Raw genomic sequence first — 16,772 nt, 5'->3', positions numbered from 1 at the left:
TACAGGAGGCCTGGGTGGGGCCTGATTCCTGCATTCTTCATCAGCTCTCAGGTCAGGATGCCCCTACTGTAGTCACAGACCATGCTTGCAGTAGCAATGATCAAAGGGACACCCACTGGCCAGAGCTGGGCAGGGTCCTCACCAAACAGTATCTTAATGAGACACCAGGATTGGCCCATTATTCTGAAAGAGCAGAGATCTGCTCTGGTCAGCACCCTCTGAGACACTGAATCACACTAATTAGAGGCATGTGATGGCCAACACATTTATTTTATGGAGTGAAATATTAACTGTACATGGATTGGAATATTGGTATTTCTACCATCTCCAGTACCTCAAACTAACCCCCCTTTGATAATGTACAAAGATGGAGTTTCTGGACCTGCAACACTTAAAGATGAGGCCCTGGACTGTGCAATGTCATCACTGGTGTCACTCCGTGAGGCATCTCTGACCGGCCAGCTGACAAGTGACATCCTAATCAGCTATCTCTACTCACAACAAGCAGGAAAGTCAAACCTGTAGAAATAAACAAGGGATGAAGAACACAATGGAAGTGAAATCTGAAAACAAATACACAAGAATTTAGATTTCTCCTATTTGTTTTGAGGCAGAAGTCTAATGATTAGCCACAGAAGGAAAAGATTACATCTGTGAGGGCAGTGGTCTGTTTCCCTGACCACAGTATTTCTAGGACGTAGAAGTGTTTCTGACCCACAGGAGGCACCCAATACATATTCATCAAATGATTGAACAGATAAGTATTCAAAGATGGTGGGAGTTGATTTCCTTGACATTTACATCTTAATACCAAGGATTCCAGGGAGCTATATAGAACCACTCTTAATGATTTCAACATCAGTGAGCCCAAGTTAACTGTAAATATCATCTGATTTCCTGAAGACAATGAAGTTGTCTAATGTTTAACACATTCAAACAGTAAGAGTTACTGAGTCTACTTCATTCCTACACAGAACTTCCTTTTCTCTGAAGACAGAGGGTAAGGCTTCAACTTAACCACAAGAGGAGAAACTGCAGCATGCTGGCAGTTGTTTTTGACTCTAAAAGATTGACAGTAAAAGACGTTACTCTTGTTCCTTCTAAACTTTCACAGACATGATTTCCTAACAGGAGGCAAATTTCATGAGAGATTTTTAAAGGGTAAGAAACAAAAACAAAGATAAAGAGTATGCCAAGAGCTCTTGAGAACCTTAAACAAAGAGCTACCACATGACCCAGCAATTCCTAAGTATATTCTCAAATATACAAATATCTACACAGAAATTCATCCATGAACGTTCACAGCAACATTATTCATAATAGCCAAAAAGTGAAATCAACCCAAATGTCTATCAGCTGATGGATGGAAACATAAAACGTGCTTTATCCACAAAATATTACTCAGCCACAAAAAGAACTAAAGTATCGATACATGCTACCACATGAATGAACTTGAAAACATTATGCCTAAGTCAAAGAAGCCAGTCGCAAGGGGTCACATTCAGTATGGTTTCATTTTTATGACATTTGCTAAACAGGCAAATCCAAATAGAGACAGAAAGCATTTCTTTTTTGGGGTGATGAAAAGGTTCTGGAAACAGACAGTGGTGATGGTTGCACAACTTTGCAAATACACTAAAAACTGCTGAACTGTACATTTTAAGGTATGGATTGTATGGTCTGTAAATTATACATCAATTTTAAAAATTCTATAAGGAAGTAAAATCAGCAAGTAAAAAATATATACGAGGGAGCATCCTTTTTCTCTGCTCATTCATCCCCCACACAAAATCTTTGACTGAAAAGCCATATATTTTATGTAGTTATTCTGAAAATGACTGGAACCCTAAAAATATCCTAACCACTAAGCAAAAGCAGCTGCTTATTTTGATAACATTTTTGTAACACAGATCCTCCTTAGATAGCAAGTTGATAGAGGACTTATTCTCCAAATCCAAACGTGTACAACCCACCAGAAAGAACTCTGAGAGAGAATTAAAGCTTTTATTGGGTTAACGAGGAAGTTTGTTCAGGTTTTTCCATACGATCTTACAAACTTTTTGGCCAGCCCAATAGAACCAGAAGCCATTGGAACTGGCACAAAACACATTTCAGTTCACACAGGCGAGCTACCATATTACTCAGTCTACTTGGAAGGCAATGTTATTGAGAATCTAAGCATAACGGATGTTCTCTTACTGTTTTCTGTTTCAAGCCTGAGACAATGGGCCTCCAAAACAAAACGAAACCCCATACCAAACTCCACTAAATTATAGGGAAGTGTGTCCTGTATTTAAATTGTTGGGCATAGAATTTTAAAGAATGTAGTTTGGAAACTTAGAATGAGATCATACTGAATTGTTTTAATGTGTTCAATAACACATGAGAAATTAATAAGTACTACTCCCAGGTGCTAAGCTCATTCATTCAATATCAACTCTGGGTGTGTGTTTAGTTGCTTGGCCATGTCCGATTCTTTGCGACCCCATGGACTGTAGTCCACCAGGCTCCTCTATCCATGGGATTCTCCAGGCAAGAATACTGGAGTGTGTCACCATTTCCTCCTCCAGGGGATCTTCCTGACCCAGGGATCGAACCGGTGTCTTGTGTGTCTCCTGCACTGCAGGTAAATTCTTTACCCACTGAGCCATCAAGGAAGATAATATCAACTCTACTGTTTCTTAATTGTTGATACAGTTAAACAACAGTCTCATTCATATATAAGATATCTTAACTGGCTGAAACATTAATCATATAATAAGAGATACTTAACTCTCTTTTTAAACATACCCTAGATTTAGAACCTCTGTTCCACAATAGCAGAAGGAATAATACAGATGTTGTCAAGTGGAAATCAAGATGAATGTATTGGAAGGCCTTAAAAAGTATTCATCAAGTCAGGATCACCATATCTAGATTTCCCTCTCAGATTTGCTACTAAACTACAAATGATGCCTGGCCTTCATTTAAAAATCTACAAGAATTTTAGGACTTCCCTGATGGCACAGTGGATTAGAATCTGCCAGCCAATGCAGAGGACACTGGGTCAACTCCTGCTTCAGGAAGATCCCGCACGCTGCAGAGCAACTAAGCCACAACTACTGAGTCTGCATGCTGCAACCACTGGCTCTAGAGGGCTATGCAACACGAGAAGCCACTGCGACTGAGAAGTCTGCGCTCCGCAACTAGAGAGCAGCCCCCACTTGCCGCAACTGCAGAATGCCCAGGCAAAGGCAACGAAGACCCAGCACAAAAGCAATGAAGACCTGGCAGAGTCAAAAGTGAAAATAAATTTTTTTAAAAACCTACAAGAATTTTAAAATGTATAAGACCTCAAGCACTTGAGTAACCTTAGTGATGAGAATACCCAAAGGCACTCTTATCACAGCACTATTCAACTAGTTGTAATTTTCAGATTCTTTGCAGCCTGAGCGCTACTAGGATGACCAAACCGATTAGTGACAAGTGTGATGAAGAAAAATGCCACTCACTCAAATGATTCCACTCAGCTGGAATCCCACTGATTCAAAAAGCACTTATTAAGCACCTGAATTAAGTTGCTCAAGGATTATCTGTCCTACTACACACTGGCCGCGGGTTATATCTTTTTCCGTATATGTTCCAGGGTGTGGAAAAACCATGTGGCTTTCCTATATCTTTGAGGACCAGGTCCCCACGGAGCAGATAACTGCTGTCACTTGAAAGTATATTTAGCTTCTCCTCTCGACACGTCTGTCTTTAAATCTGTTTTTCCATTTCCCTACACTTTTGTATTCCATCCCTCAAGGGTTTCATTTTCCTTCCTTGCCCTTTCCACACAGTTTCACTTTAAAATCCAAACTCCCTAGAATGGGATCCCGCTAAATTTTTTTTAATGCATTCAAGATCATAGGAGATATTAAAGACTACTTTCAGACACTAATTCCATTCATTTAGTGTTAACTCTGCTGCTTCGCTTCCCGTCTCTGTCCCTCTCTTTAGTCCTTCCCTTCCACGGCCCATTTTGCCTCCAGTTTGCGCTCTCCCAACTCAATGCCCTACATTTTCCTCGAGCTCTCTAAACTCAATCTCCATCCACAAGGCAGGTTTTCCAAAGAACCTCCACCGCCCCCAACTCTCGCAATCTTGACCACTCTCTGCAATGCCCTCGGTTTCTGCTGCGATCCCTGACTTCCCCCAACCTCGCAGTCCTTCGCAGCCCCAGCATCGCCCCACACAGCTTAGGAAACACCTCTCACACCCTCCCACCATCCCCCAAACGCGTCTCTTCCTCTCAAGACCCCCTCCCCCCACCCCCTTCAGAGCCCACCTCCCCCTTCCTCACACCCAGCCAGGTCTCCAGAGCCTTCAGAGCCGCTTCCCTCCTCCCTTCAGAGTGTCCGGACACTCCCGCCCTCCGCAGCCTTCCCTGCGCTCGCCCACCGCCGGGCACCCCGCGCCCTCCCTGGGGCCCACAGCGCCCCGGCGGGCGCGGCCCTCCGACCTGCCTCCGCGCCTCCCGCAGCCCCTGCAGCCTCTGGCTCAGCTCCCGGCGGTAGCTCTGCGCCGCCTCCACGCTCTCGCGGGCCTCCTGCAGCAGCAGCTCGGGCTCCAGCTCCATCGTCCCCTCGTCCGGCCGCGCGGCCGGCGGCGGCGGGCGCGGTTCCCGACTGTCCCAGGCGCCGCCGAGCGGCCGGGTACCGCCGAGGGCAGGCGGAAGCCCCGCCCCGCCCCGCCCCGCGGAGGCCTTGATTGACAGCGGCGCGAAACCCGCGTCAGGGTCCCAGCGCCGCCTGCGTCTCCCGCCCGGCGGCGCTCTTGCGCCGCACCTGGCCCGCGGGCGTTCCTTCCAGTCCGCGTGGAGCCAACGAAAGATTAATGACTGCACCTCGCTAAGTGCTTCGCACAACTTATCTCCTGGCTTTTCACTGCCAGGCCTTCTTACACCTCTGTTCCACAGAGGAGGAAAGAGAGGGACAGAGAGAGGAATCAGTTTTCTCAAGCCGTCGGGGTTTCAACCCCAGCGGCTCTTAAATTATTGTTTTCAGTTCAGTTCAGTTCAGTCGCTCAGTCGTGCCCGACTCTTTGCGACCCCAGGGACTGCAGCATGCCAGGCCTCCCTGTTCATCACCAATTCCCGGAGTTTACTCAAACTCATGTCCACTGAGTCAGTGAACGAGCATTCCTGCAGCGGCCAGTGGTTTAACAGGTTACCGTGAGCCAGTCACCAGGCTCAGAGGGATCACCCACCACTCAGAAGCTCGTAGTCTTATAAAGGATCAAGACAGAGGCCTAAGCGTGGGCCCCCCGGTAGGTACCTCAATCCTGCCAGAATTCCAAGACAAGCTTGTTTGTACCGGCCAGGTATGAAAATGTGGAGTTTGGCTGGCCATAAGGCCTCCGTTGCAATATAGTAAGTAAGTGGGCGTGACCATGTGCAAATAATACTTGTGGACACAAATTTGAATTTTACCTAATTGTCATGTGTCACAAAATATACTTTGCATCTTTTTTCAACTACTTTGAAAGGTAAGAAACATTCTTCATTCAGGAGGCCAATAAAAACAGGTGGTAGGTCAGATTTACACCATGGACAGAGGAAACTGGAGGGCTACAGGCCATGGGGTTGCAGAATCAGATACTACTGAGGTGACTTAGCACACACCACACATAGTTTCCTGACCCCTGGCCGACTGTGGTAGACTTGCTTTCCCTCAGAAATAGCTGCCTCAAGGTTACACAATGAATCTGTACTAGAGGCTAGATTTCAGTTTTCCTGGGCCAGACTCTCATGTTCTTTCTACCATACTGTTTTGTGCTAAGTAAATGACACTTGAGATTAGAGAAGTTTAGAAAAGGAAAGCACTTCTGGAGAAAGTGGGAAATTATCCTAAACTAGCCAGGCACTCCACAGATGCTCAACAAGTATCTGTGGAATGAATCAAGGCATTAACTAAACAAAAAGGAGTCAGGAAAGGCACCCCAGGTAGGACAAAACCAAGTGGGAAAGGATATAAGGCAGGCAGGAATCTAAGTGGATTCTGTAAGGAAGGAGGAGCAGACCACTTTGACTGGAGAGGAAGGACGGAAATACATCAAGAGATGAAGTTGAGCAAAGTAAGGGCCATGGAGTTCAGGTTAAGAAGGTTAACAGGTACTCAGAAAATCTCCAGAAGATCTCAACTGGGTTCGATCCCTGGATCAGGAAGATCCCCTGGAGGAGGAAGTGGCAACCCACTCCAGTATTCTTGCCTGGGAAATCCCATGGACAGAGGAGCCTGGTGGGCTACAGTCCATGGGTTCACAAGAGTCACACATGACTTAACAACTAAACCACCACTGCCAAGTACATCAGTCAAGTGGGAGAAGTGTGTATTCCAGAATAACAACAGTGATGGTTATCAAGAGAAAATGGTATAATATTGGGGAGAAAATGACATCTTCCATTTTTCTCCATGTGCTGAGTACATGTCATTTGCCAAAAAGCACTAAAATTTTATTTAGGAGACTAGCAATTTTGGAAACATGTGTGAGCTACATTTCTAAAAATTGATAATAATGGAAATGTCTTCCTTACAGGGAGTGTGCAAAGTCTGGTTAATATGACCAGGTAAAAGCACATACTTATGTACAAAATATTTAAAGAGTGTAAGGTATGTGTCTGACTCTATGCCAAGTATTGGGAATCAAAACAGGAATGAGACCTAGGACTTGCCTTCATAGTCGACTGGGGGGAATCATACAAAGATAAATACAGGAATTTGTATTCTAATACATTGAATGCAATGAGAAGAAGCACAGAAACCTGCTGCCTAATCCAGCCAAAGGTAAAGTGGAAGGAAGAAGGTATCAGGGAAAGTTTCTTGGAAAAGTAGCTTCTGAGGTGAGTCTTAAGGTTTTTCTTGGCATGGCCCCACGTGGGTCTCTCTTTTCCCTCCTGAAAACCTATCAAAATAACAACTTAAGGAGTTTACAACTGAATTAGGGGACTTCCTTGGTGGTCCAATGGTTAAGAATCCACCTGCCAATGCAGGGGACACTGGTTCAACCCCTGGTCTGAGAAGATTTCACATGTTTTTGTTGTTGTTCAGTCACTAAGTTGTGACCAACTTTTTGCAACCCATAGATTGTCCTTCCCCTGCCCTTCACCATCTCTCAGAGTTTGTTCAAATTTTTGTCCATTGAGTCAGTGATGCTATGTAACCATCTCATCCTCTGTCACCCTGCTCTCCTTTTTTCCTTCAATCTTCCCCAACATTAGAGAATTTTCCAATGAGTCAGCTCTTCACACCAGGTGGCCAAAGTACTGGAGCTTCAGCTTCAGCATAAGTCCTTCCAGTGAATGTTCAAGGTTGATTTCTTTAAGGATTGACTGGTTTGATCTCCTTGCAGTCCAAGGAACGCTCAAGAGTCTTCTCCAGCACCACAATTCGAAATTATCAGTTCTACAGCACTCAGGCTACATCATGGTCCAACTCTCACATCCATACATGATTACTGAAAAAAACTATACCTTTGACTATATGGACCTTTGTTGGCAAAGTGGTGTCTCTGCTTTTTAATATGCTGTCTAGGTTTGTCATAGATTTTCTTCCAAGGAGCAAGCGTCTTTTAATTTCATGGTGGCAGTCACTGTCTGCAGTGATTTTGGAGCCCAAGAAAATAAAACCTGTCACTGCTTCCACTTTTCCCCCTTCAGTTTGCCATGAAGTGAAGAGACTGGTTGCCATGATCAAGCCAGTTTTTTCACTCTCCTCTTTCACCCTCATCAAGAGGCTCTTTAGTTCCTCTTTACTTTCTGCTATTAGAGTGGCATCATCTGCATATCTGAGGTTGTTGATATTTCTCCCAGCAATCTTGGTTCCAGCTTGTGAGTCATCCAGTCTGGCATTTCACATGATGTACTCTGCATAGGAGTTAAATAAACAGAGTGATGAAATACAGCCTTGTTGTACTCCTTTCCCAATTTTGAACCAGTCAGTTGTTCCATGTGTGATTCTATTACTTCCTGACCTGCATACAGGTTTCTCAGGAGACAGGTAAGGTGGTCTGGTATTCCTGTCTCTGTAAGAATTTTCCACAGTTTGTTGTGAGCCACATAGTCAAAGGTTTACTATAGTCAATGAAGCAGAAGTAGGTGTTTTTCTGGAATTCCCTTGCTTTCTCTATGATCCAATGAATGTTGGCAATTTGATCTATGGTTCCTTTGCCTTTTCTAAGCCCAGCTTGTACATCTCAAAGTTCTCAGTTTATGTATTACTGAAGCCTAGCTTGAAAGATTTTGAGTATAACCTTGCTAGCATGTGAAATGAGTGCAACTGTATGGTAGTTTAAACATTCTTTGGCATTGCCTTTCTTTGGGATTGGAATGAAAACTGACCTTTTCCAGTCCTGTGGCCACTGCTGTTTTCCAAATTTGCTGACACATTGAGTGCAGTCCTTTAACAGCATCATCTTTTAGGATTTTAAATAGCCCAGCTGGAACTCTTATTACCTCCACTAGCTTTGTTCTTAGAAATTCTTCCTAAGGCCCAGTTGACTTCATTCTCCAGGATGTCAAGCTCTAGGTGAATGACCATACCATCATGGTTATCTGGATCATTGCTACCTATTAGTCTCTTCTGCTTCTGTTAGGTCTTTACTGTCTCTAGCCTTTATCATGCCTATCCTTGCATGAAATATTCCCTTGATAGCTCCAATTTTCTTGAAGAGATCTCTAGTCTTTCCCATTCTATTGTTTTCCTCTATTTGCATTGTTTATTGAAGAAGGCCTTCTTATCTCTGTTATTCTCTGGAACTCAATTGGGTGTATCTTTCCCTTTCTCCTCTCCCTTTCATTTCTCTTCTTTCCTCAGCTACTTGTAAAACTTCCTCAGACAACTGCTTTACCTTCTTGCATTTGTTTTTCTTTGGGATGGTTTTGATCACTGTCTCCTGTACAATGTTACCAACCTCTGTCCATAATTCTTCAGGCACTCTATCAGATCTAATCCCTTGAATCTGTTTGTCACCTCCATTGTATAATCATAAGGGATTTAATTCAGGTCATACCTGAATGGCCTAGTGGTTTTCCCTACTTTCTTCAGTTGAAGCCTGAATTTGGCAATAAGGAGTTCATGATCTGAGCCACAGTCAGCTCCAGGTCTTGTTTTCGCTGCCCTGTATAGAGCTTCTCCATCTTTGGCTGCAAAGAACATAATCAATCTGATTTTGGTATTGACTGATGATGTCCACGTGTAGAGTCGTCTTTTGCATTGATGGAAGAGAGTGTTTGCTATGACTAGTGGGTTCTCTTGACAAAACTCTTGTTAGCTTTGCCTTGCTTCATTTTGTACTCCAAGGCCAAACTTGCCTGTTACTCCAGGTTATCTCTTGACTTCCTACTTTTCCATTCCAATCCCATGAGGAAAAGTTCGTCTTTCTTTGGTGTTATTTCTATAATGTCTTATAGGTCATCATAGAACTGGTCAACTTCAGCTTCTTCAGTATCAGTGGTTGGGGCATACATAGACTTGGATTACTGCGATGTTGAATGGTTTGCCCTGGAAACAAACAGAGATCATTCTGTCATTTTTGAGATTGCCCGCAGGCACTGCATTTTGGACTCTTGTTGACTATAAGGGCTACTCCATTTCTACTATGGGATTCTTGCCCACAATGGTAGATATAATGGTCATCAGGATTAAATTCTCCCATTCTTGTCCATTTTAGTTCACTGATTTTTAAGATGTCAATGTTCATTCTTGCTGTCTCCTGCTTGATCATGTCCAACTTACCTTGATTCGTGAAACTAACATTCCAGGTTCCTATGCCATATTGTTCTTTACAGCATAGGACTTTACTTTCACCACCAGACACATCCACAGCTGAGTGTCGTTTCTGCTTTGGCCCTGCTGCTCCATTCTTTCTGGAGCTATCCATAATTGCCCTCTGCTCTTCCTCAGTAGCATATTAGACACCTTCCAACCTGGGGGTCTTGCCTTCTCATGTCACATCCTTTGGACTTTTCATACTGTTCATGGGGTTCTCGAAGCAAGAATATTGGACTAGTTTGCCATTGCCTCCTTCAGTGGACCACTTTTTGTCAGAACTCTTCACTATGACCCATCCAACTAGGGGGGTCCTGCATGGCACACCTCATGGCTTCATTGAGTCACGTAAGCCTCTTAGCCACGACAAGGCAGTGATCCATGAAGGAGAGTGGAAGAGCAGAGAACAAAAAAAGCACTAGTAAGTTCCACAAATTTTGGAAGATAGGAAGTGGAGGAGTAGTGATTGCCCAAGACTACTGCGAGAATTTATATCCAGAATTGCAGAAGAGGAACCATTCAGAAATGGGCTGACTCCCCCTGAAGACTCCAAGGAAATTCAGGCTATATATCCTTTCAAAATACTTAGTCACTTAAAAAACCCACAACCTATATTCTGACATTCCTCTTCTTACCCTATTTCCTGCATCATTTTCTCCTTAGCATTTAGCTCTATCTTACCTGTATAGCCCGTGGGGTCCCAAAGAGTCAGACATGACTGGGTGACTTTTCTTTTTTTTTTTTTAGTTCTACCACTTTATTGCTACCAACCCATCTCCCTCCACCCTCGTGCACACATGCTCAGTCACATAATCCCATGGACTGCAGCCCGCCAGGCTCCTTTTTCCATGGACCTTTCCAGGCAAGAATACTAGAGTGGGTTGCTATTTCCTTCTCCAGACTGGGTGACTTTCACTCACTCACTGCCATGTATTTTACTTATCTATCATTTGTATTATATGTGTCTACCAACTAGAATATAAGTTCTAAAAGGAGAGGAATTTTTGTCTGTTTTGTGTATAGCTGCTTTGCTCACAGCTGGCGTGTATCAGATATTCAATATTTATAGAATGGATGGAAGGATGAATAGCACAGCACATAACAATGAGTTATGGGACTAACTTGGGGGATATCTGTTAATATTAGAGTTAGATATTTTAGGTCCATTGCCTTAGTCCATGCATTTAGGTGATTCCTCCCTACTGCTTCCATGAAACTACACGAGATACAAACACCTCTGCCCCTAAACAGGGGTTTCCCAGGTGGCACTAGTGGTAAAGAATCCACGTGCCAATGCAGGAGACATAAGATTGATCCGTGGGTTGGGAAGATCCCCTAGAGGAGGGCATGGCAACCCACTCTAGTATTCTTGCCTGGAGAATCCCATGGAAGGATGAGGTTGGTGGTGGGCTGCAGTTCATAGGTTCGCAAAGAGTTGGAGAAGACTGAGCTACTGAGCACCCACACACGCCCCTAAATAGATTTGAGAAACCAAGTCGTCCAGAGAAAAGACCTCTACTCTTAATACTAGGAAATTCCTCAGTGAAAATGCTGCTTCATCTTCTGATCATCCTACTGTAGAACCCACTAATGAGTCCTGTCCATGCTGAAAAACTTCAATCAGCATTAACAATTTTTAAAAACAGCTTTATTGAGTATAACTGATTTGCAATAAACTGCATGTATTTAAAACATATAACGTGATTAACTTTTTCATGGGGAACCATTACCATAACCAAAATAACAAACATTTCTATCACTCCCCCAACTTTCCATGTAACGCATTCTTTTGTAATCCATGCCTTCTTCAACTCCTGAACACAGGCAATGGCGCTCTGCTTCCTGTCAGTAGAAATTAATTTGCATTTTCTCAAATTTCAGAACAATAGAATCATGCAATATATACTCTTTTTTCATCTGTCTTCTTTTACTCACCAGAAGGATTTTGAGATTCATCCATGTTATTTCATGTATTGATAGTTCATTTTTTTTTACTTCTGAGTAGTATTCCGTGGAATGGATATGTTTATTAATTTACCTGTTGGTAGGTTGTTCCCAGATTTTTACTATTACAAATAAAGTGTCTAGGAACATTTGTGCACAAGTCTTCATAATTTAGCTCCATAATTCCCATATTGGGAATGTGGGAGGAAAGGAAGAGTGGAGGGTGGTGTTACAAGAGAATAAAATCCTTAACCGCCATTACAGAACATTAGTGAATACTGTTTAAAATTGTTAGATCAAGAAATAGCTGTGTAAAGATATTGAATTATTTAAAGATAAGCAGATATTTATAGTGCTAGAAGAATTTTGAAAGTGGTTGCCTCTGGGAAATAGAACTGGGGGTTGAAATAGAAATTAGGTGTTTTTTGATTAAAAGCTTTGTGAAGCTCTTTGACATTTTAAACCAAATACAGGCATTACTTGGATGAATATAGAAGCTAATAATAATTTTTAAAAGTAAGGATTAGCCAGATGAGGAAGATAATAGAAAACAACACAGGCACATTGTAAATGCTAAATTGCCATACAAACATGACAGACAGCTCATTTAATTTAAAATTAATGAATGCCATAAGCTCCTAAAAAATTTGTGTAAAATACTAACTCGGTATCTAAAAATAAATTCAGTGCAAATGCTTAACAACACAATGCATTTTAAATGTGTAGTTTTTTGGAAGACTGAAAAGCACTGCATACTCTAGAAACGAGCAATTCCACATCTAGGTGTGTATCCTGGAAAAGCACTACTTGTGTTCAAGGAGACAAGAATGTTCATCAAATCACTGTTTGTCTAACAGAAAACTGAAGACAAGTTCCATCACTAAGGAAATGGATAAATAAAAGGTGCATAATTGGGTGAAATGCTCGGGAATGAAAGAGAATGAACCAAGTGGACCTACTGTATCATGGCTAGCTCTTGAAGACAACGGAAAAAAAAATTGGTGAGTGATATTTAGGTTGTTACCTTCCATGTAAAGAAAAACAAAGCTAAAGATTTTTCTACAGATACTTTTATATGTACTTTTACATACATTATGTGTCCATATACATGGAATTCTGGATCGAACCCGGGTGTCCAGCATTGCAGGCAGATTCTCTACCGTCTGAGCCACCGGGGAATCCCCCAAAGAAAATTTGCAATACTATCCACCAAATAGGTAATATGGGCTGCCTTTGCGGCTAAGAGGAAGAAACCGAATTTGGGGGTGCATATCAGAGAGACTTTCAGTTTTTTTCAGTAATTTTCTAATCGATTCCTCTTCCTTCTCCCCCCCACCCAACTCTAGCTCCGCCTCTTGCTCCTCCTCTTCTCTGTCCTCCTAGAGCGTGTTCCTATTCTACACGAGTTATAAACAAACCAAACCAAAACAACAAAACAGTTTATATTTAGAAGCGCAGTTTCCCTTCCTGCAAAACCTTATCAAGGTTAACAATTTTCAAAGAGAATGTAATTACCTCTAATTTCACTGGAGACATTTGTACTCTTTACGTTGTCCAGACAATAGCAAATACCATAATGATAGACACAATTACTCAACAGTTAAAATCAGTTTGTGTAACCCCATGAACAAGGTGGCCTCTCGTTATCATTTGATAGGTCTTTTACATGTCTTGTTTCAGCTCTTACACATCGTGTAGTTATGCACTCAAACAAAATAAATACAGTCTGTAAATTGCAAGTGTCACGTTAAAAAATGTAAAGCTAAACCTATGTATGAAAACAATGCAAAAGATATATGACATTATCGTGACTACAAACTAGCATACTACTGGTACCCAGGGACAATTCGGACACACGGCAGCCAGCTGAGGCGATGACCGTGGGCTCGTAGCTGCTCGCGCGGACAAAATCCACAGGAAGAAATGAGTTCAATTAGGACTAGAAAGTCGCAGACACACACACAAACACACACACATAAATAAGAAAAAGAACTGGAAAGAAAAAAAAAAAAAAAAAGGAGTAAAAAGTCGAAATCTTGGATCCCCCAAGGGAGCGTGTCTCGAGGTAGGACGCTTTGCCAAAATAACATTTTAGTCCGTATGGGAGGAGTGTAATTAATCATTATTTCTTTTCCGGTATTTCTTGAATTTTTACTTTTAAATAGGGGCTAATCTGGGGCATCAAAATATAGGGGTTTAGGGAATTCCATGGCCGTCCAAGTGGTTAGGACTCCGCGTTTTCACTACTGAGGGTGCCGGTTCAATTCCTGGTGGGGAAACTAAGATCCCACAAAGCGACCAAAAAAAGTATACGGTTTTAATTTTGCCACCAACGGACTTAGTCAAAGCACATCCTCATGCGTGAAATTGGGCGTTAGAGGTTTGAAATCGGCAAACTCCCGCTACTTTTAGACTCTCGACCAAACAGTCCCGCCTCCCGCAGGCTTGTCAAAGAAGTAGTTTGGCCCTCTCGGCTCACCGTCCGCGCAGCCTCCGGAAGCAACCTAAGCTCCGCCCCCTGCGCGCCAGTCGGCGCGAAAACCCAATTGACAAGAACTCCCTCCGAAGCCGGGGGCTTGGTTCTGCGTTCGACCTGCTTTTCCCGCGGGACCCCCTAGCCCCGATCACTCAGGACTGGAGTGCCCGCCTCGGGGGCACCCCGCGCTCACCGACGACGCCCGAGGGTTCTCGCTGCCCGCGCTTTCTCATCGCCTCTTCCCGCGTTCGACTCGGCTGAACTGGGCCCAGCCTCTGCGACCACCCCTGGTCGTGGGCGCGGGGGAGTCCGAGGCGGACCCCGCGGCCCAGGTCCTCGCTCCTGCTGGAGTCGGCCGCCTCCATGGCCTCCCGACAAGCCGGGCCGGGCCGCGCAAGGTCCTAGGAACTGGGATTCCGGAAAGCAAGGAGCATGGTGGGGGTCCTGGCCATGGCGGCGACAGCTGCTTCCCCTCTGGTGAAGGACTACGAGATTGAGGTGAGCTTGAATATCTCCGTTTGCGAGGAGTGATCCCAGTTTAGGATCTATGAGGGCAAAGAGGGACCTGGTGAGGCCCCACAAGAGTTGTGACATTGTGTGCAACAATTGCTGGGGTGTATCGTTTCTTGAAGATGTGATAGGTCCTGACAAACGTTAGGATTGTGAGATGTTTGCGGGGACTTCAGGATGCCTAGTTAAGGACCAGTTCCCAGATCCTGAAATGTTGGAACTGGATGTTTTGGACTTGGTTAATGCCATGAATGTCATGAAGGATCCCACGGTCTGGTTTGAGTTCATGATAAGGAAGCAGAGAACTTTAATGTTGAAAAGAATCTTTTAGTTCTACTTGTCCACCCAAATCCACCTGCTCTAGGAATACCGATTAGATTGTCACCACAGGAATCAAACAGAACCCTTCATTTAAAAGTCACTTTCTCATTCTTCTATAGCTTCAGATACTGCAGTTAGAAGTCCCACCTTGCCATACTGTTATTCTCTTGTGTACATCAAGTTTCAGTGAAATGTACTAGCAGTTATTATAAAGAGCTTCTAACACCATGAAGTAGTGAAGTAGCATCGTAAGTAGATGGTTACTATATTTTTACACTTTTTCATCTCAGGCTTGCATTCTGTCTGATGTATGTATGCACTGAATATATGTCCTTGGAGTGAGCCAAGATGTATATTCACTTATGTAACTTTCTTTTTAGAATTGAGTTCTGTTGTCTACTTGTTATTAGTTGTTATGGTGCTTGTTTGCTAAATCAAGGCAGTTGCTCTGCTTGTCTTAGGTGTGAAAAAGAACTTTTAATACTGGAGTCACACAGTTTTTGCTTTTTCTTTGGGCAGTTTTCCTGTCTTTTTGTTACAGTTTCTGCTTTTGATGCCCAGCTTAGAGAGTTATTTTATAGTAATAATATTTACTGTTCAGTATTGGAAGGTTATATTAACTCTGTAATGAGGTGTTATTATCTGTATTCTGCGGATGAGAGGTTAAGTAGTAATTAAAAGTAAGATAAACTAGGTTGTTGTTGTTCAGCCATTAAATTGTGTCTCTTTGTGACCCCATGAATTGCAGCATGCCAGGCTTCCCTGTCCTTCACTATCTCCCTGAGTTTGCTGAAACTCACATCCATTGAGTCAGTGATGCCATCCAACCATCTAAATTAGGTTAGAAGAAGTAAATTAAATTAGAAAATTAAAAGTAATTTGCTTAAGGTCCCACACTAGTAGTTGACAGAACCAGCACTTGAACTTAGATCTGCCTGACTCCAGAGCCTATGGTATACTGCCTCTGATACCAGTTCAGGATAATAATACTACCAACTCACTAGCATTTTCTTCTAATACATTTATCACTTCATTTTAAAAGGTAAAATTTTAATGTGTCTGTAATTTATTTTGCCTTATATTTATCCAAATTTGCCCCAGTACTTTTTATTGACTACTTCTTTGCCCACTGACTTGAGTGCTATTATTATCATATGCCAATTCTTAAATGTCTCTTTTTCTGGTTTTCTAATCGGTTCTATTAAATTGCCTATTCATGCATCAGTGCTATGCTTTAATCATGATAGCTTTATAATACATTTAAATTTTCTAGAAGTATAATTTCTTGATTACTTATCTTTTTTTAAAAAAAGGTTTCCTTGTTATTCTGACAAGTTTATTCTAACAAATGAACTGAAGGAAATTAAAAATAACAAAAAGACTGATGGAGATTTTTTGTAAGGGTGATGAATAGTGTAGGAGTTAGGCAGTAACTGTTTTAATCAGTTCAGTTCAGTCACTCAGTCATGTCTGACTCTGCGACCCATGGACGACCCAGCACGCCAGGTTTCCCTGTCCATAGGCAACTCCTGGAGCTTGCTCAAACCCATGTCCATCGAATCGGTGGTGCCATCCAACCACCTCATCCTCTGTTGTCCCCTTCTCCTCCCGCCTTCAATCTTTCCCAGCATCAGGGTCTTTTCAGATGAGTCAGTTCTTCTCATCAAGTGGCCAAAGTATTGGAGTTTCAGTTTCAGCATCAGTCCTTCCAATGAATATTCAGGACTGATTTT

The 16,772-nt window shown here is 42.8% G+C and overlaps 2 protein-coding genes across 8 annotated transcripts in view; one reads left to right on the top strand and one right to left on the bottom strand.

The window, feature by feature from the left end:
• The window catches only part of CRLF3 (cytokine receptor like factor 3), a 41,572-nt gene extending 36,898 nt beyond the window's left edge, over window positions 1–4,674 (bottom strand). The window contains exon 1 of the mRNA XM_020898388.2: window positions 4,484–4,674. Within this exon, the coding sequence (XP_020754047.1) occupies window positions 4,484–4,600 (117 nt within the window). The 5' untranslated portion in view covers window positions 4,601–4,674. The remainder of the gene's footprint in view (window positions 1–4,483) is intronic.
• Window positions 4,675–4,854: 180 nt separating this feature from the next.
• Window positions 4,855–16,772, top strand: part of ATAD5 (ATPase family AAA domain containing 5) — a 42,357-nt gene continuing 30,439 nt past the window's right edge. For 5 of the 7 annotated variants that reach the window (XM_070478725.1, XM_020898412.2, XM_020898432.2 and 2 more), the window contains exon 1: window positions 14,247–14,706. In XM_070478725.1, the coding sequence (XP_070334826.1) occupies window positions 14,641–14,706 (66 nt within the window). In that variant the 5' untranslated portion in view covers window positions 14,247–14,640. Of the gene's footprint in view, window positions 5,290–12,589; window positions 12,734–14,246; window positions 14,707–15,158; window positions 15,288–16,772 lie in introns of those variants that run through there. The other 2 variants (XM_020898419.2, XM_070478724.1) reach the window with 2 other exon arrangements.

The sequence above is a fragment of the Odocoileus virginianus genome, chromosome 17, assembly GCF_023699985.2.
Source record: "Odocoileus virginianus isolate 20LAN1187 ecotype Illinois chromosome 17, Ovbor_1.2, whole genome shotgun sequence".
NCBI classification, from domain to species: domain Eukaryota; kingdom Metazoa; phylum Chordata; class Mammalia; order Artiodactyla; family Cervidae; genus Odocoileus; species Odocoileus virginianus.
This window is presented reverse-complemented; position numbering and strand designations above follow the sequence as displayed.